This window comes from Dendrobates tinctorius, unplaced genomic scaffold (assembly GCF_039654945.1).
Source record: "Dendrobates tinctorius isolate UK_male_01 unplaced genomic scaffold, ASM3965494v1 ptg000254l, whole genome shotgun sequence".
Lineage (NCBI taxonomy): Eukaryota > Metazoa > Chordata > Amphibia > Anura > Dendrobatidae > Dendrobates > Dendrobates tinctorius.
Genome location: NW_027361921.1, coordinates 7,212,298 through 7,233,978, shown reverse-complemented (window position 1 = coordinate 7,233,978; position 21,681 = coordinate 7,212,298). Strand labels below are relative to the sequence as shown.

Below are 21,681 nucleotides of genomic sequence, written 5' to 3'. Positions count from 1 at the left end.
TGAAGGGGGTCTAGGCAGGTTATAGAGGTTTTCGTAGAACTTCACGAATGCTTGTGCTATGTCCGCTGTGTTTGAGACTGTTTGAGAGTTTTAGTTTTTGATTTTTCGTATAAATGCTTGATCTATGTGTTTTTTTTTTTAAGGGCGAGGAGGTGAGCTTACTTCCTTTATTGCCATGTATATAAAAAGTCTTCTTACTTCTCAAATAAGTTTTGACTGTGCGAACATTTAAGATCTGTCTCTTGTAGTTTTTACCTGAATCATCCACATTTTGTACAACAATCTACTGAATCATCCATAACTGTGTTCAACAACCTCTGATCTCATCTACTACTGTGTTCTACTATACCATCTGTTATCATCTCCCATTGTTGTCCATATCATCCCAATAAATAATAGACTTAAGCACCCATACAGTCTTGTTTCTAGGAGTGGATGAAAGGTTAAGCCGTATGCTGGAATCCACACAGCTTCATACATGGAAGAAGGCAGAACATATATATATATATATATATATATATATATATATAGTGCTGTGCAAATTAATTGGGACAAAGCATTTTTTTAATTCAAATCATAAGTTGGTTACCAGTCAGTGATTCAAACCAGTTTTAACTGCTTTGAACAGGTGCAATTAATTTGCACAGCACTATATATTGAAGAATATTTCCTTTGAAACGATGTGTAAATGACAGAGAATTTCCCTGTGTAAAAGCTCAAGTTAAAATCGCATTGAAATCGGATAGCAATCGCACTGCATTCCGAAGTAAATCGGATGCTAGGTGTGAAAAATCGGATTGTACGTGCATGACATTTGAATTACACTTGTGCGACTCTCGGGAGTGAGAATCGGATCGATTTTTTTTTTATACATTTAGGCTAAGTGCACATATACTTTTTTGCCCTGCGGATTTTTCCGCGCAGAATTGAAGAAATCCGCAGGTCAAATGACCTGCATTTTTCCTGCGGATTTCTTCCTTTTTTCTTGCGGTTTTCCCCTGCGGATTTGGAGAATGGAGCAGGTGGAAAACCGCACAAAAGAAGTGACATGCTGCATATTTTGAACCACAAGAAAACCGCGCGGAAAAATCCGCAGCGTCTGCACAGCGTTTTTTTTTTCTATTGATTAACATGCTACTGTACATCACAATGCGGATATGCAGTGTTTCTGCGCGGTAAAATCCGCTGCGGATCCGCTGGAAATCTGCATCGTGTGCACTTGGCCTTAGTGTGACTCCGGCGTAATTCTAATAAATGGTGGTTTGCTTTACCGTCTCAGCGCAGATACATCTCCAGTGAATGCAGCAAACAGAAGATTTATCACGGATTTCACCTAGAACGAAAATATGTTTTGTATCAGAAATAAGGGCAAAAGTGGGTCATTTAAAAGTAATATCATATTTTTTATCCTTAAACTTTATTTAATTTGTTGCATTATAATAACGTACAATACAACCTATAACATACATCCAGTCTGAAGAAAAAAATAAGATCCAAAAAGAAAATGAGAACATAGAAAGAATACAAACATTTTACTACAAAACTTATAGCAGGCACTCTCAAAAAATAGGTTTATACACACTAGTCATCTAAATATATAAATTGTTGAAACAAATATATTTTTAAGTCTGTCATACAACGCAAGAGTAAAATAAGACTATGAATGTGTCCACATTATGAATCGCTCACAGTTCCTGATACGATTGAACAAACACTGTGGTTCCGGACAGCGTAATCTGATGATGTCATATACCGTAACAATCAATGTTCAATTCGTGATTCCACATTGTGCTGTGTAGTAAAGTGACGCACAGCCATAGCGAATGATTCCTGGAGACAGAGGCTACAATTGTGACTTGCTGATGATTCAAGACTGCTTTGTTTAAAATGATGTTAGAATATGGACTCTATTCCAAGGTGTCATCACCTGTAGTGTATCCAGAGGTATAAACACTTCTGTTCCACAATGTTGTAGAAATTATACAGACATTAGCCCGGGCATAGTAACCAACTACGTTTAGTTGCAGACCAAGAAAAAGTGTATGCAACAACTATAGGGATCACCACCAATATTTATAATACAAAACTATATATTTTATTTGATTCCAGCAAACACTACATACAAACACATGGTTAAAAACAATTAAGAAAGTCTGTGCAAAGGCAGACATTAGAAAGTGAACAAAGAAAATTGGGTTATAATCACATACAATTCGATATTTAAGGTTCCAAAACCCCAGACAAAATAAAGAGAAGTGCAATTGCTCATTAGTTAATGAGGTCCCACTACATAGAGATATATATTACTATATTTCAATATTTCAAGTACTGATACCTGTATGCATGCTGTTTACAAATAAATACTGTCAGACATACAAAATGTGCTAGACACACGCTTACACAGGAAACCATCAGCGATTATTATTATTGGTACTCCAAACTCTTACCATACACCCTGGGACATTCAAATTGCTGCAGCCAATATTAACTCACAGCAGATAGAGCATATTACCAGCACAGGAGCCCTGGAGGCATAGACACAAATCTCCCCTGCCTCCAGCCATGATATCAGGCGGACCCCAAGTGGAAGCACACAGCCGGGTTTTATGGAACCTAGGACCCACGCGTATCGACACTAAGATGTGTCGTTCTCAAGGTCAGTGTGTTACTGAAGTGTAGCACCGCTTGATATATATATCCTAAAGATAACTAGTAAGCCTTACCAGCTGAGCGACGGCCGGGAGGGAGTATAAGTCATGATAAGACGGCGTCCTGTCAACACTACCACGGAGGCGCCGAATGAGTATAGACGGAAGTGCTTTAGCTTCAGTTTCACAGGAACACGGATAGGATGAGTGCACCTGCAACTGCTGCTACGCGGCTGCAAAGTAGCCCTGAGCATGTACTTTACATTCCAAGCACAAGAGGGCGCTGTTTAAATGCACATGAATGAATTTAAAAAAAAAACAAAAAACAAACAAAGAACAGATTCTTATCAAAATCGCTGTGCTAACATACAATAATGTCCTTAAGAATAATTAAGTACATTCAGGACACGCTTTTGTGGGAGTCTAAGAAAATTCCCATCTTCAGCCTGTGTATGGCAGTTGGATATCATTGCAAAGATCATAGAGCGCATTCCCTAGTTTCACCACACGAGGCACTACGATCGCATTCTCAGCAGCGCACAAATGCAGATTTCATGCTTAATACAAGACAGACTGGTTACTCAGCATTTATAGCTCATATGGATAAATTGTTATTGAGGGCCCATTCATTCGGGATAATAGATAAGAAATGGATTTCCTGACAGCAAAATACCCCGTAATACCAATGTTTTATATGGTGCCCAAAATACATAAATCTTTAGACAAACCACCGGGGAGACCAATAGTGTCAGGTATTGGAGGCTTGTATGAGAGATCATGCATTTATGTGGACTTTTTTCTGCAGCCTATTGTTCAGAGATTGGACTCCTATATACGTGATTCATCAATGTCTGGAGCTGCTAGAACTACCTGGGGATGTCATTCTAGCTACTCTTGATGTGGAAGCCTTGTATACCAGCAGCAAGAATGATACAGGTATTTCAGTTGTGGCATACTTTTTGGATATGTTCTCAACGGGAGACAGGGGTCATGACACTTTCGTTTTGGACCTGTTAAGGGTGGTACTTGAAAAGAATTACTTCATATTTGACAGGGTGTACTATAAACAGGTTTCAGGCACCGCCATGGGTGCAAGATGCGCACCCTCTTATGCAAACTTATACATGGGATGGTGGGAGGCTACCCATGTGCGGAAACAAGCAGCTTATAAGTGTCATGTGCACAAGCGGTATCGTTTCATCGACGATATTCTCATCCTATGGACAGGGTCAATGGTGGAATTTGATGCATTTGTTGAGGAACTTAATACCAAGTGCTGGAATATTCGATTAACTTCTTGTGTTTCCGTTAGTTCAGTGAACTTTTTGGATTTGAAGATTATGATTTATGGAAACAAGATTAGTACCACTCTACACCGGAGGAGTACAGCAACGAACAACTTCCTACACTATACGAGTTTTCACCCAGCCCATCTGCGAAAAGGCATCCCAAAAGGACAATTCTTACGGCTTAGGAGGAATTGCAGCCGCATCGAGGACTTTCGGAAAGAATCACGCTTACTTACTGATCGTTTTTTGGAATGCGGTTATCCACGCATCATCATATCAAAAGCATATGAATATTCCAAGAACTGTATGAGGGAGGATGCCCTGAAACCCCGGGTGAGATCAAAATCTAGTCCATTGAGTTTGATCACTAAGTTCAATAACCAATGGGGGGACATCTATCGGGTCCTGAATAACAACTGGGGTATTCTTATGAGTGAGAGTAAACTGAGACCATTTATTACGGAGAGACCCAAACTAGTGGTAAGGAGAGCTGCAAATCTCAAGGACTGCCTTACTAACAGTCACTTTAATTAATGTTTGAATAAGGTGATTAACCATATGGTATATGATGTTCATAATATCTTTGATATCCTGTATTCTTGAGACATATGATTCGCCTTAAAATTAATGTGCCTTTTGCTCACTATGATCATCACTGTTTCTGATTATTTCTTGATGAATGTATGCTTGTGGTCTAATATTGGTGCATAACCTTGTGTTAGCATTTAAGCAAATTATTATGGACACTCTTATTATCCATTTTTCATACTGGTCGGCACATGATTCATATTTGCGCCGCTATATATGCACTTAATAATAATCTTTATTTTTATATAGCGCTAACATATTCTGCAGCGCTTTACAGTTTTTGCACATATCATCACTGTCCCCGATGGGGCTCACAATCTATATTCCCTATCAGTATGTCTTTAGAATGTGGGAGGAAACCGGAGTACCCGGAGGAAACCCACGCAAACACGGGGAGAACATAAAAACTCCTTGCAGATGTTGTCCTTGGTGGGATACGAACCCAGGACCTCAGCGCTGCAAGGCTGCAGCGCTAACCACTGAGCCACAGTGCCGCCCATACTTGACTTTAATTCAACGCATGTAGATATTGGTATAAATTTAAATCAAAGATCTTTTTATGTTTTTCATACCAAACTAGGTGCATTCAATATTCTATAAATGGGACTTGCGTACTGGTTCTCTAGGCCTATGGCCTTTGATGGCTAGTTTATTATAAAGACTCTAAATGGCAATCTAATGTATGCAGGTATATATGTTGATTTTGAGCTGTAAATACTGAGTACCAGTCTGTCTTGTATTAAGCATGAAATCTGCATTTGTGCGCTGCTAAAAATACGATCGTAGTGCCTCGTGTGGTGAAACTAGGGAATGCGCTCTATGATCTGTGCAAAGATATCCAACTGCCATACACAGGCTGAAGATGGGAATTTTCTTAAACTCCCACAAAAGCATGTCCTGAATGATGATCTATACTTAATTATTCTTAAGGACATTATTGTATGTTAGCACATACAATGTTCTTTTCTTTTTTAAAAAAAACAAAACATTCATTCATGTGCATTTAAACATCGCCCTCTTGTGCTTAGAATTTAAAGTAAATGCTTAGGGCTACTTTGCAGCTGGGTAGCAGCAGTTGCTATTTGTAGAACTCTCACACAGGTGCACTCATCCTATCGGTGTGCCTGTGAAACTGAAACTAAAGCACTTCCGTCTATACTCATTTGGCGCCTAGGTAGTGTTGACAGGACGCCGTCTTATCATGACTTATACTGCCTCCCGGCCGTCGCTCAGCTGGTAAGGCTTACTACTTATCCTTAGGATATATATCAAGCGGTGCTACACTTCAGTAACACACTGACCTTGAGAAAGACACATCTTTGTGTTGATACGTGTGGGTCTTAGGGCCCCGTCACACATAGCGACTCACCAGCGATCCCGACAACGATATCAACGTGTCAGGATCGCTGGTGAGTCGCTACATGATCGCTGGTGAGCTATCAAACAGACAGCTTCACCAGCGATCAGCACAGCGACGCCGAGTGCACGGCGTCGCTGTGTTCGTTAGTTACCAGCGCGCTGATGCAGGGAGCTAGTAACTAACGTACACATCGGGTATCTAAGGGATGTGCGTCACTTAGAAACCCGATGTGTAAGTTAGTTACCAGCAGATCGCTGGTCTCCCGCCTGTCACACGCAGCGATGCGTGCTGGCCAGCGGGAGACCAACGACCAAAGAAAAGTCCAGAGGTTTCCCAGAGCGATCAGCGATACCGGCAGGGGGGGCGGTCGCTGATCGCTGTCACACACAGCGATCTCGCTGGTGAGATCGCTGTTGTGTCACAAAACTTGTGACTCAGCAGCAATCTCGCTAGCGAGATCGCTGTGTGTGACGGGGCCTTTAGGTTCCACAAATCCCGGCTGTGTGCTTCCACTTGGGGTCTGCCTGGTATCATGGTTGGAGGCAGGGGAGATTTGTGTCTATGCCTCCAGGGCTCCTGTGCTGGTAATATGCTCTGACTATTTGCTGTGAGTTAATATTGGTAGCAGCAATTTGAATGTCCCAGGGTGTATGGTAATAGAGCTTGAAGAACCATTAATAATATTTGCTGATGGTTCCCTGTGTAAGCATGCGCCTAGTACATTTTGTATGTCTATGACAGTATTTATTTGTAAACAGCATGCATACAGGTATCAGTACTTGAAATATTGAAATATAGTAATATATACACTCACTGGCCACTTTATTAGGTACACCATGCTTGTAAGGGGTTGGACCCCCTTTTGCCTTCAGAACTGCCTCAATTCTTCGTGGCAGAGATTCAACAAGGTGCTGGAAGCATTCCTCAGAGATTTTGGACCATATTGACATGATGGCATCACACAGTTGGCGCAGATTTGTCGGCTGCACATCCCTGATGCGAATCTCCTGTTCCACCACATCCCAAAGATGCTCTATTGGATTGAGATCTGGTGACTGAGGAGGCCATTTGAGTACAGTAAACTCATTGTCATGTTCAAGAAACCAATCTGAGATGATTCGAGCTTTATGACATGGCGCATTATCCTGCTGAAAGTAGCCATCAGATGTTGGGTACATTGTGGTCATAAAGGGATGGACATGGTCAGCAACAATACTCAGGTAGGCTGTGGCGTTGCAACGATGCTCAATTGGTACCAAGGGGCCCAAAGAGTGCCCAGAAAAAATTCCCCACACCATGACACCACCACCACCAGCCTGAACCGTTGATACAAGGCAGGATGGATCCATGCTTTCATGTGGTTTACGCCAAATTCTGACCCTACCATCCCAATGTCGCAGCAGAAATCGAGACTCATCAGACCAGGCAACGTTTTTCCAATCTTCTACTGTCCAATTTCGATGAGCTTGTGCAAATTGTAGCCTCAGTTTCCTGTTCTTAGCTGAGAGGAGTGGTACCCAGTGTGGTCTTCTGCTGCTGTAGCCCATCTGCCTCAAAGTTCGACGCACTGTGCGTTCAGAGATGCTCTTCTGCCTACCTTGGTTGTAACGGGTGGCAATTTGAGTCACTGTTGCCTTTCTATCAGCTCGAACCAGTCTGCCCATTCTCCTCTGACCTCTGGCATCAACATGGCATTTCCGGCCACAGAACTGCCGCTCACTGGATTTTTTTCTTTTTCGGACCATTCTCTGTAAACCCTAGAGATGGTTGTGCGTGAAAATCCCAGTAGATCAGCAGTTTCTGAAATTCTCAGACCAGCCCTTCTGGCACCAACAATCATGCCACGTTCAAAGGCACTCAAATCACCTTTCTTCCCCATACTGATGCTCGGTTTGAACTGCAGGAGATTGTCTTGACCATGTCTACATGCCTAAATGCACTGAGTTGCCGCCATGTGATTGGCTGATTAGAAATTAAGTCTTAACACACAGTTGGACAGGTGTACCTAATAAAGTGGCCAGTGAGTGTATCTCTATGTAGTGGGACCTCATTAACTAATGAGCAATTGCACTTCTCTTTATTTTGTCTGGGGTTTGGGAACCTTAAGGCTGTGTGCACACGCTGTGGATTAGGTGCGGATTCATCCGCGCGGATTTTGTAAAATCCGCAGGTGAAACCGCAGGTCAAAATACCTGCAGTTTTACCTGCGGATTGCTCTGCGGTTTTGCCCTGCGGTTTTTCATCTCCTCAATGGAGGAGATGGCAAACCGCAGCGGAATCCGCAGAAAGAATTGACATGTCAATTCTTTCTGCGGATTGAAAACCGCAGATAATCTGCGCGGAAAATTTCGCACCGTCTGCATTGCGGTTTTTGATTCCCATAGGGAATCATGGTACTGTACACCGCAGCAAAAACTGCAGCATGTGCACACAGCCTAAATATTGAATTGTATGTGATTATGATTCAATTTTCTTTGTGCACTTTCTAATGTCTGCCTTTGCACAGACTTTCTTAATTGTTTTTAACCATGTGTTTGTATGTAGTGGTTGCTGGAATTAAATAAAATATATTTTTGTATTATAAATATTGGTGGTGATCCCTATAGTTGTTGCATACACTTTTTCTTGGTCTGCTTCTATATAGTTTTTTATGCATTGGGAGAGCCCACATACGATATCATTTGAGATGGTGCCCGTTTACCCTAATGTGTTCAACTACGTTTAGTTATAACAAATTATAATGATTTTATATATATATATATATATATAAAGCTGAGTGTAGAGCCCCGCCCACTCTGCATAGTCACATTCACTATAATATCCCACATCATCCCGTCAGCCAGAGCCACCGGACAACAACCCTTAATATGCCACATCGTCCCATCAGACAGAGCCACTGGACTACAACCCCTAATATCCCACATCATCCCGTCAGCCAGAGCCACCGGACAACTACCCCTAATATCCCACATCATCCCGTCAGCCAGAGCCACCGGACTACTACCCCTAATATCCCACATCATCCCATCAGCTAGAGCCACTGGACTACTACCACTAATATCCCACATCGTCCAGTCAGCCAGAGCCACAGGACTACTACCACTAATAACCCACATCGTCCCGTCAGCCAGAGCCACCAAACTACTACCCCTAATATCCCACATCGTCCCGTCAGCAAGAGCCACCGGACTACTACCACTAATATCCCACATCATCCCATCAGCCAGAGCCACCGGAATACTATTCCTAATATCCCACATCATCCATTCAGCCAGAGCCACCGGACTACTACCCCTAATATCCCACATCATCCATTCAGCCAGAGCCACCGGACTACTACCCCTAATATCCCACATCGTCCCTTCAGCCAGAGCCACCGGAATACTGCCACTAATATCCCACATCGTCCCGTCAGCCAGAGCCACCGGACTACTACCCCTAATATCCCACATCATCCCGTCAGCCAGAGCCACCGGACTACTACCCCTAATATCCCACATCGTCCCGTCAGCCAGAGCCACCGGACTACTACCCTTAATATCCCACATCATCCCATCAGCCAGAGCCACCGGACTACTATTCCTAATATCCCACATCATCCATTCAGCCAGAGCCACCGGACTACTACCCCTAATATCCCACATCATCCATTCAGCCAGAGCCACCGGACTACTACCCCTAATATCCCACATCGTCCCTTCAGCCAGAGCCACCGGAATACTGCCACTAATATCCCACATCGTCCCGTCAGCCAGAGCCACCGGACTACTACCCCTAATATCCCACATCATCCCGTTAGAGCCACTGGACTACTACCCCTAATATCCCACATCATCCCGTCAGCCAGAGCCACCGGACTACTACTACTAATATCCAACATCATTCCATCAGCCAGAGCCGCCGGACAACTACCCCTAGTATCCCACATCATCCCGTCAGAGCCACCGGACTACTACCCCTAATGTCCCACATCATCCCGTCAGAGCCACCGGACTACTAACCAAAATCCTACATCACCCCGTCAGAGCCACTGGACTACTACCCCTAATATCCCACATCATCCCGTCACAGCCGCCGGACTACTACCCCTAATATCCAACATCATCCCTTCAGCCAGAGCCACCGGACTACTACCACTAATATCCCACATCATCCCATCAGAGCCACAGGATTACTACCCCTAATATCCCACATCGTCCCATCAGTCAGAGCCACCGGACTACTACCACTAATATCCCACATCATCCCTTCAGCCAGAGCCACTGGACTACTACCACTAATATCCCACATCATCCTGTCAGAGCCACCGGACTAATACCCCTAATATCCCACATCGTCCCGTCAGTCAGAGCCACCGGACTACTACCCCTAATATCCCACATCATTCCGTCAGAGCCACCGGACTACTATTCCTAATATCCCACATCATCCCGTCAGCCAGAGCCATCGGACTACTACACCCAATATCCCACATCCTAACTTCCATACCAGGTATCAATTTAAGAGGGAAGATGTGCCTATGGGATGGAGGATGTGTGATCGGGATATGGGCAAGGAGGGGGATTCATTTCTGTCATGTGCTCTCTGCTCCTTTCTGGGGTCAGACAATGGCTGGGTGCTTACATTCCTGGGGATGCTAGATTTCTCCCACCATTGCAGTGTCTGCTGAGGTGTTGTCGTAGAGTGAGAAAACTACTGCTCATAGCAACCAATCATAGCTCAGCTTCTTTGCTTAGTGTTTGGTTGCAAGGAAAACTGTTGCTTTTAGCAACCAATCACAGCTCAGCTTCTTTTAAACAGCTCTGGTGAAATGAAAGATGCTTCGTGATTGGTTGGTGATACACACACACAAATTGTAAGGTAGCGCTGTTATTCAAGTAGGGAATACTCGCTTAGCAGTCACAAACCAGATCCGGCACAGGTTTTCCATAAACAATCATAGTCCATGTGGTTTATTTAGCATCATAAACCCACAGCAGCAACATAAACTTCATAACATCAGCATAGCGTCCATGACAGAGATCAGCTCTGTAATCCCTGTGGTCACACAGGTTATGCATACACAGGCTCTTCAGCCTCAGTTATCTCACCCACATCAGGGTTTCCTCATAGTTCCTTCATCATGCTGCAGACGTCCATTTCCTCCAGGGAATCATCAGGTACGTGCAGCCATTCAACACAGCCACTTCACATGCTGTTAGCCAGGAGACACATCTCCCCGTGGGACCTTCCACAATGGACCAACCAGGTCCCTGCATTCCCCCATGTGACCTACCCTGGCCACCTCATATGGTCCGTAGCCACGCCCACCGGGTCACATTGATCCGGGTATACAAGAATTGTATTTGGACCTATTGAATTTAGTTTTACGTGAAAACTTTTTTCGGTTTGAGGATAATTTTTTTGTCCAGGTATGTGGGACCGCTATGGGCTCCAACGTAGCCCCGGCATACGCAAATCTTTACATGGACAAATTTAAACAGGACTACGTATATCCCAACACATTATTTCAACAATTTGCTGTTGTCTGGTATCATTATATCGACAATATTTTCTGCATTTGGCAAGGTGATTCCACCAGCCTGTCCACATTCTACAATACAATCAATAGCGCCAGACAGGAAATGAAATTTACCATTTCACACAGTTTAGAATCCATTAACTTTCTGGACACCACAATCCACAAGGATTCAAACGGTAAACTTACCTCTTATATCTACACTAAACCCACTGACTGCAATAATCTTCTTCAGTATGAGAGCTGTCACCCGAAATCTACCCTTAACAGTCTCCCCCGGTCACAATTTAAGAGAGACACCAGAATTGTGTCAGATCCCGCCACTAGAGACCTAAGACTGCGGGAGATGTCCAAGAAATTCAAAACAAGACACTATCCATCCACACTTTTGACTTCAGAGATGACGAAAGCACTCACTGATCCTGGTGGTACTACTCATACCACACCAAAACCACCGAGACTCCCATTTGTCCATGGCCATCACCCTTCCATGCAAAGAGTCCACAATCTAATCCATAAGCATTGGTCTTTACTCACCAAGGCTTATCAAAGAATTGAGATCTTTAAATCTCCACCTCTAATGTGTCTAAGAAGGCCCCAAAACATCAGGGACAAATTGGTCAGGGCGGACATAGGATTCATCAATCAGACCACTCAACGTACACTAACAGGGCAAAAGAGAACAGGCACGTTCCCGTGCCTTAGCTGCATGAGCTGCTCCAACATTATAAAGGGAAACGAGGTCATTCACCCACGCATAGGTAAATCTTACCCCGTTAGGGAGTATTTTACCTGCGAATCTAATTTTGTCATATACATCATCAAATGTCCCTGTGGTTTACTGTACGTGGGTGAAACCACCCAAGCTATCAGCGATTGAATTTCTAGTCACAAGTCGACCATCAGGTGCGAAAAAACATGGCTTCCACTCCCTGCCCACTTCAAGGAAGCCCGACATAATGTATCCCAGTTGAGGTACCAAATCATAGAAAAAGTACCTAGGCCCAAGAGGGGCGGCAACCATGTTCGCTTATTAAAACAACGCAAAACCTATTGGATTTACACCCTTGACACTTTACATCCCAAGGGTCTCAACCGCGAAATTGATTGGTTAACCTAATAACCTTTTTTCTTTTTAGACCCATTGATCGTTCGCCTATATGAGTCTCTTTTGACATCTTCCATGGCGGTAAGACATATAACTATTTTTTCCCATGTTCATTTTTCAAGGCCATTTGTTTCATAACAGTTTCTATTTTTATTTTTCCTTTTTCTATTTTTCTTTTCTTTTTTACATCTAGTTTTTTTTATTTTTCTACTTTTTATTTTTTTCAAATTTTCTTTCCATATTTTTTCATATATATTTTATTGCTCCACTTTTTTTCATTTATTTCCACCTCCCTTATTGTTTAGTTATAGTTTATTATTTTTTCCAATTTTTTCTCCCATTTTTCAGCGTCTTTTGAGTTTACAAATACTTTTATTCCTAACAGGTCTAACTACATATCTCCTTTTTTTTCTTGTATTCTTTTCCCTTTTTTCTCCCTTTTTTCCTCAAAATGAAATACCACCAATTCTATTCTCTTCTCTCCATCCTCTTATTTTATTTCTTTTCAGTTTGGACTCCTACAATAGAGAATTGTCATCTTTATTAATTTTGTACAATATGTAATAGATCGCTGTTAGTGTGTCATATGCTTAAACGTTCATGTTTTACCATGATGTGTTTCACAAGGGATATTTATGTACAGTGGGGCAAAAAAGTATTTAGTCAGTCAGCAATAGTGCAAGTTCCACCACTTAAAAAGATGAGAGGCGTCTGTAATTTACATCATAGGTAGACCTCAACTATGGGAGACAAACTGAGAAAAAAAATCCAGAAAATCACATTGTCTGTTTTTTTTTTCATTTTATTTGCATATTATGGTGGAAAATAAGTATTTGGTCAGAAACAAAATTTCATCTCAATACTTTGTGATATAGCCTTTGTTGGCAATGACAGAGGTCAAACGTTTTCTGTAAGTCTTCACAAGGTTGCCACACACTGTTGTTGGTATGTTGGCCCATTCCTCCATGCAGATCTCCTCTAGAGCAGTGATGTTTTTGGCTTTTCACTTGGCAACACGGACTTTCAACTCCCTCCAAAGGTTTTCTATAGGGTTGAGATCTGGAGACTGGCTAGGCCACTCCAGGACCTTGAAATGCTTCTTACGAAGCCACTCCTTCGTTGCCCTGGCGGTGTGCTTTGGATCATTGTCATGTTGAAAGACCCAGCCACGTTTTATCTTCAATGCCCTTGCTGATGGAAGGAGGTTTGCACTCAAAACCTCACGATACTTGGCCCCATTCATTCTTTCATGTACCCGGATCAGTCGTCCTGGCCCCTTTGCAGAGAAACAGCCCCAAAGCATGATGTTTCCACCACCATGCTTTACAGTAGGTATGGTGTTTGATGGATGCAACTCAGTATTCTTTTTCCTCCAAACACGACAAGTTGTGTTTCTACCAAACAGTTCCAGTTTGGTTTCATCAGACCATAGGACATTCTCCCAAAACGCCTCTGGATCATCCAAATGCTCTCTAGCAAACTTCAGACGGGCCCGGACATGTACAGGCTTAAGCAGTGGGACACGTCTGGCACTGCAGGATCTGAGTCCATGGTGGCGTAGTGTGTTACTTATGGTAGGCCTTGTTACATTGGTCCCAGCTCTCTGCAGTTCATTCACTAGGTCCCCCCGCATGGTTCTGGGATTTTTGCTCACCGTTCTTGTGATCATTCTGACCCCACGGGGTATGATTTTGCGTGGAGCACCAGATCGAGGGAGATTATCAGTGGTCTTGTATGTCTTCCATTTTCTAATTATTGCTCCCACAGTTGATTTCTTCACTCCAAGCTGGTTGGCTATTGCAGACTCAGTCTTCCCAGTCTGGTGCAGGGCCACAATTTTGTTTCTGGTGTCCTTTGACAGCTCTTTGGTCTTCACCATAGTGGAGTTTGGAGTCAGACTGTTTGAGGGTGTGCACAGGTGTCTTTTTATACTGATAACAAGTTTAAACAGGTGCCATTACTACAGGTAATGAGTGGAGGAAAGAGGAGACTCTTAAAGAAGAAGTTACAGGTCTGTGAGAGCCAGAAATCTTGATTGCTTGTTTCTGACCAAATACTTATTTTCCACCATAATATGCAAATAAAATGAAAAAAAAAACCAGACAATGTGATTTTCTGGATTTTTTTTTTCTCAGTTTGTCTCCCATAGTTGAGGTCTACCTATGATGTAAATTACAGATGCCTCTCATCTTTTTAAGTGGTGGAACTTGCACTATTGCTGACTGACTAAATACTTTTTTGCCCCACTGTATGTCTATCTGCTCCTCATGGAGCCTGCATTTCTTCTTTCCATTTCTGCTCATAGCGACACTAGCATAACAATGTTCCCGCCCCTCGGTATCTCTCTCCTAAAGAAAAGCTCTCCATCAAGCGCCACTGCGCAGGCGCGGGTTACCCGCGCCATTTTCCTGGTGGTCTCCCCTTATGGGCGACAATACTACATCTTACAGCGCAGGCGTCGGCGTCACTTCCGGTCAGGTGACCAGCCCAGGCATTAATAAGAGCGCTGATACAGACATAGCGCTCATTCACTGCACAGGCACGGCGGTGCCTGCATCTACCACTGCCACCAATGATTGTAAGTAATATGGAAGAGACTTTTAAATAACCACCGCTGCACCACCAATGGAGCCTCTTATTTGCATGTTGTTAAGTATATTTTTTCCTTTAAAGGCGATTTACTTTGGGCACACTGGCATAATTGTGGATCCTCTAGAATCACTTGCCATAAAGGTATCCAATTTTTTTCTCCTGATTTTACACATATCTCTGTCCACATTAAGCCATACATATTACTATACCACTGCATTACCAATGTAGCCTCTTTGTGTATACCTATAAAAGATTTTTTCTTTCAAGGCAATTTGCTTTGGGCACATTCACATAGTTGTGGATCCTCAGGAACCAGGACCACCTACTACAAAGGTATCCAACTTCTCCCTTGATCTCACTTTTCTCGTTATACAACAAGCCATATATATTGCTACACCAATTTACAAAATTTCATTACATATCATATATCTATACGATCAGTACACAGCTTCCTTTTTGTAATTTGGTCATACTACAATCAAAAAATCTTTTTGGCTACTTAAGAACTAATATCTCTGACCTCAGAATTATAATGTTCCATTTCATTCTCAGGAATTACACTGTCCTGTTGATACTGTATGGTTTAGATAAGATTTCTCTCTAATAACCATTCTTTCCTCTGATATTGAGATTACATGTCTTTTGACATTGCAACCAATATACTTTACCTTTTGTCCCCATCTAATTATACTTCCATTCAACTTCCACTTACAGGATAATCCATTGACGCTAAAAATATTGCCTAACAGTGAAACTATTTACCTAATGACTGCAACCTCTCTTCTCTAAAGGGGTATGACTTCAATATTTTCTTATATAGTTATGTTCTGTCTGCCGCCATGCTTTCTTTTTCCTATTTTTTGTCTTAAAAATGTCTCCATGCTCTCTATTGATCATTTGGCATGTAACTTAAAGATGCACCTCTATGAGATACTTATTCTATGGTCTATCTTATATGTTGTTTTTAGTGTATATATTTGTCTTTGATTTTTACTGTATATATTTTATTCTTTCAGCGACTATATGATAAAGGCCGTTGTGAGGCCGAAACGTCAAAAAAAAGCTGTCGCTTCTTCACCGTCTAATAAAAATAAAAATCTTCCACTTTGGCAAAAATCCACGTGTGCAGTGGACCCTACATTATGCTGCAAAATTTGTTGGTAGTTTTCAGACTTCATAATGCCATGCACACGGTCAAGCAGTCCAGTACCAGAGGCAGCAAAGCAACCCCAAAACATCAGGCAACCTCCGCCATGTTTGAATGTAGGGACCGTGTTCTTTTCTTTGAATGCCTCTTTTTTTCTACTGTAAACTCTATGTTGATGCCTTTGAACAAAAAAGCTCTACTTTTGTCTCATCTGACCAGAGAACATTCTTCCAAAACGTTTTAGGCTTTTTCAGGTAAGTTTTGGCAAACTCCAGCCTGGCTTTTTTATGTCTCGGGGTAAGAAGTGGGGTTTTCCTGGGTCTCCTACCATACAGTCCTTTTTCATTCAGACGCTGACTGATAGTACGGGTTGACACTGTTGAACCCTCGGACTGCAGGGCAGCTTGAACTTGTTTGGATGTTAGTCGAGGTTCTTTATCCAACATTCGCACAATCTTGCATTGAAACCTCTTGTCAATTTTTCTTTTCCGTCCACATCTAGGGAGGTTAGCCGCAGTGCCATGGGCTTTAAACTTCTTGATGACACTGCGCACGGTAGACGCAGGAACATTCAGGTCTTTGGAGATGGACTTGTAGCCTTGAGATTGCTCATGCTTCCTCACAATTTGGTTTCTCTAGTCCTCAGACAGTTCTTTTGTCTTCTTTCTTTTCTCCATGCTCAGTGTGGTACACACAAGGACACAGGACAGAGGTTGAGTCAACTTTAATCCATGTCAACTGGCTGCAAGTGTGGTTTAGTTATTGCCAACACCTGTTAGGTGCCACAGGTAAGTTACAGGTGCTGTTAATTACACAAATTAGAGAAGCATCACATGATTTTTCGAAAAGTGCCAATACTTTTGTCCACCCTCTTTTTTATGTTTGGTGTGGAATTATATCCAATTTGGCTTTAGGACAATTCTTTTTGTGTTTTTTCATTTAAGACAAATTAAATGAAGATAATAATACCAAAGAATTTGTGTTTGCAATCATTTTCAGGAAGAAACTGAGTATTATCTGACAAAATTGCAGGGGTGTCAATACTTTTGGCCACAACTGTATGTGAGTTGTGTAGAGTACATCAAGTTGGGCAATAAATTAAAGTGAATCAAAAATAGATTTAGTAATCCATGGATGTGTGGTGCAGTTTGAAGCATTCAGGTGTCACATTGATAAGTGGTATTCTTTCTAATACCAGTTTTGTAACACACTTTACATCTTTTTTGAGACCTTCCTTTATTTGCAGTTTGAGGGACCTCACCTGGTAAATGTTGTCCTGGTACTATACAGGCATCTTCAGTTGCAGAAGTACTAGAGCCTTACCCTTCCTGACTTCCAAATATTAGGGCCTACCTCCTGAAATTAAAGGAATATACCAGTCTGGCCTGCAGATATTGATAGCACATAAGCATTATACATTGCTATCTGTACGATGTGCACAGCCAGCTTCTTGTACCACATCTTAGCTTTCCGCATGGTTCTGTACTGTATGGCTTGAGGACTTGATCACATAGATCACCTCCCCCCATATTCTTATTGTACCCCAGGGCATACTTTTGGTTTGGGAACCTGTGTAGATGTACCTCATACAATGATGGGTGTTGTGAATTCACTTTCTGGCCTGCCTCTGGTTACTAGTGAAGGTAGTGGAGCTGGTTGTATTGACAGAGGGGTCGCAAGTTCTCTTTCCGGGCTCCCTCTGGTGGTTACAGGAGGTAGTGGAGCTGATCTAATTAACAGAGGTCTGCCACCTGATAATGAGGAGGACGATTGGACATTTGGAGTTTCGGACTGGATTTAAGACAGCTGACTCCCTCTATCCCTGCTGGTGATTTTTTCCTGCCTTCTGAGGTCTTAGTTTCCAGCTCAGTCCCTGCATGCTCAAGCTAAGTGTTCTTTTGCTATTGTTCACATTTGATTTGGTTCTGTCTATCTCAGTTTTGTGTGGTCAGCCAGCCCCGGTTGGGGCTGTGCTGAATTTCCATCCTTATGTTACTGTTTGTGCCAGTTTGTTTTTGTCCCTTATTAGATTGGCCTCTCTTTGCTCTGCTTTCAGAATAAACCAGAGTGCTGATATAGTGGGCGAAGTCTAGTGACTTCAGTATTTTTTCTATCAAACGTGTTGGGCATTTTTTGCAGGGTTTTTTGCGTGATTGCAGACAGTGTCTTTCCTTTCCTGTCCTGTCTAGTTATTTAGGGCCCCATCGTTTGCTCAGCCTATTTTCTTACCTGCATTTGTGTTTGGGGGCTATCTATTCCTTTGGGGTCTGCTCTGGGGCAGTTTAGATTTCCCCTTTCTTGCTTTAGGCTTATTTAGTTCTCTGGCTGTGTCGAGGCGTCTAGAATCATCGTAGGCACGCTCCACGGCTACTGCTAGTTGTGTGGATAGGATCAGGGGTCTGCAATCGGCTTAGTTACTAACCTCTCTGGTTTTCTGTGGCTTGGCTTGGTCTTGCTTTCCTCCTCGGTGACCCAATCATAACAGATGGGGGTGCTGCCATTACCATATAACGTGTTTAAGAAAAGGACATCCCTCTTGTACTTGACCACCAGCATATTGTCACTACGTTGGGCCCTGCTCCTGCCCATTCTGAGCAGCTGCCCAATTACGGTCCTAGTGAGTCCTCTCTAGTTTTTGCGCACAGTAACTCTTGTTTCAGTAGTGCAGTAGCTCTGGCTGAGAGGAATTTAAAAAGTGGGATGCTGGTGTAGAAGTTATCTATATAGATGTGATAACCCTGATCCAAAGTTTTATAGTCCGAATATACAAGTAAGATCAGAGGCCTGGTGCCCTCAACTTCTTTGGAGAAGATTCGTCAGATTTTGTAGTGAGTCATAAACACTCCAGATTTAGTCATGTGGGGATGGAATCAAAGACTCTAGAAAACTTTCACGACACTAATCTAATCCAATTAAGAATATATTCTCTGAGCTGAGTTTGTTTATTTAAATGTAATTTATTATACCATGCTTCTATTTTTTGTGCATATATTTGTGTTTCTTCAGAAACTTTGTTATACCATGCCCAAGGAAGGGACCTAAGAAGTCCCAAAAGCTTGCTTTGTAACATCATTTATTTTATTTTTATCAGCCATTAAAAGGTATCATAACTACAAAATTATCTTATTTTCCCGCTGAGAGCAATCTTTTTTTCAACTGACTAACACTGTATCAAACCCCCTGTTTTTCTTTTACCTTTATATAAAACTTCCACACTCCAATAGTGGTGAATGTTTGGGTTCTTCACTAACCCCATGTAAAGGACAAGGCCCCAAAACATAATTTCTACTGAGTCTATAGGGGTATAGTTAGCAAATGATGAAGTGGTAGTCTTTGCTGACAGCACCAAGCTATGTAGGATATTAAAATTTGACCTTGACAGTGCAATATTGTAAAACGATCTAAATAAGATGACTGAATGGAGAAACATTTGGAAAATGAGGCTTAATGTAGATCAGGGGACCCCAACCTGTAGCTCGGGTGCCATGTGTGGCTCACGGTCCCATGAATTGTGGCTCGCGGTCCTGTCTGCCACCTTGGTGCATTAGGTCCAGGACTAGCAAGCAAATATAAAGAGCACATATCAAAATGGTGTATTTTGTGAGTAGCCCTGCACAGAAGAGCAGATATGGATGCACGTTTACTGGTCTTAGGGGTTTAGAGATGTTTTAGGTATGGTACACTGGAGGATGATACTATCTATCAGAGGAGGTGCTCAAAACTGGATGCTATTACTATTATTATTAACAATAACAGTTTAAAACATACTTAAAACCAAAGCAGAGTTCCCCCCATGCGTGATATCATAATCAGAGGCAATAAATGCAATGCAATAAACAGATGGCCCCTGGACCCTGGATTGTAACATGCAATTATCAAAAAATAGAGAAATAATAATAAATCCATGAATGACAAGTTATGAAAGTGTACAATCACAATTTAATTCAAACTGTCCCCAAAAGTGCCCTGCAACCAAAATGAAAACTCAATAAAGTCCCTAAAAATATGAGTGCCACTTAAATGTGGTGGTACTCAAGCTGGGGGAACTCTGCTTTGGTTTTAAGTATGTTTTAAATTGTTATTGTTAATAAAGTTTTGCCTTTTTACATAATATTGTGGTGTGCATTCCCTACAGTGGTACTTTTTCTTGTGCTTGTCCAACCCGCAGCGTTTACTGATCGTGTGCACGTACCCTTAGAGGTTGTAGTATATGATGGAAGATTAATGTTAATAATTCTAAATTTGTATATTGTACAGAGGTCAGGAACAGAAACTGAGAGCAAAGGGCCTGTGTGCAAGAATTGGGCCGACTTCTCATTTGGTTACAGGTTTTACGCTAGGGACGGGCTGCACCTCAATGGGGAGGGTGCAGCTGTGCTGGGGGAGAAAATGGCTAGAAGGTTGGAGGAGTGTTTAAACTAGGGACGGGGGGAGGATATTCCTGTTATAGGAGGGGAAGACAGTGCAGATAGAGACCTGGGCACAAATAATGACATTGGGGGTGGGGGTGGCATGGGTGGTGGGGTTAGAACAGTTAATAATTTAAGAAATAGAGGTACAGAGAGATACATAAAGTGCATGTATACTAATGCCAGAAGCCTCGCCAACAAAAAGGAGGAATTGGAGTTAATGTTGTTGGAACATAATTATGACATGATGGGGATATCTGAGACATGGCTGGACGAGAGCCATGACTGGGTGGTTAATTTACAAGGCTATAGTCTGTTCAGAAATGACTGTACAAATAAGCGAGGGGGAGGCGTGTGTTTATATGTAAAATCATCCTTAAAACCCATCCTTCGTGATAATATATGAATCTAATGAAAATGTAGAGTCCCTGTGGGTAGAGATTAGGGGAGGCGGGGAAAAATAATAAATTACTGATAGGGGTTTGTTATAAGTCTCCAAAAATAATGGAAGCAACAGAGAATATCCTCATAAAGCGAATAGATGAAGTAGCGACTCAAGGAGAAGTCATTATTATGGGGGACTTCAACTACCCTGAAATACATTGGGGAACCGAAACCTGCAGTTCCAGCAAAGGTAATGGGTTTTTGACAACTATGAGAGGTGGTCTTCTCTTCCATCCTCCCAGTGGATGGCCATGGAACAAGGAGGTGGAATAAGATTCTGCAGGTGAACAACTGGCTACGTCGATGGTGCCGTCAGCAACGATTTGGATTTCTGGATCACGGAGTGAACTACTTATACGATGGACTACTTGCTAGAGATGGGGTGCACCTTACGAAGACTGGAAAGCATGTATTTGGAAGTCGCCTTGCTACACTTGTAAGGAGAGCTTTAAACTAGAACAACATGGGAAGGGAAGCAAAAGACCAGAAAAAGCCATACACCTGACAAATGCTATTGAGAACTCTGCTATTAGAAGTGGAAAGGAAGAACAAAGACGAAAGAATCTATTTAATAAAAA

The 21,681-nt window shown here is 42.3% G+C and overlaps 1 protein-coding gene across 1 annotated transcript in view; it reads right to left on the bottom strand.

Moving 5' to 3' along the window:
* Positions 1 to 21,681, bottom strand: part of LOC141067709 (glutaminase kidney isoform, mitochondrial-like) — a 484,569-nt gene that overhangs the window by 53,824 nt on the left and 409,064 nt on the right. The window contains exon 15 of the mRNA XM_073558128.1: positions 1,272 to 1,333. Coding sequence (XP_073414229.1) covers positions 1,272 to 1,333 — 62 coding nt within the window. The remainder of the gene's footprint in view (positions 1 to 1,271; positions 1,334 to 21,681) is intronic.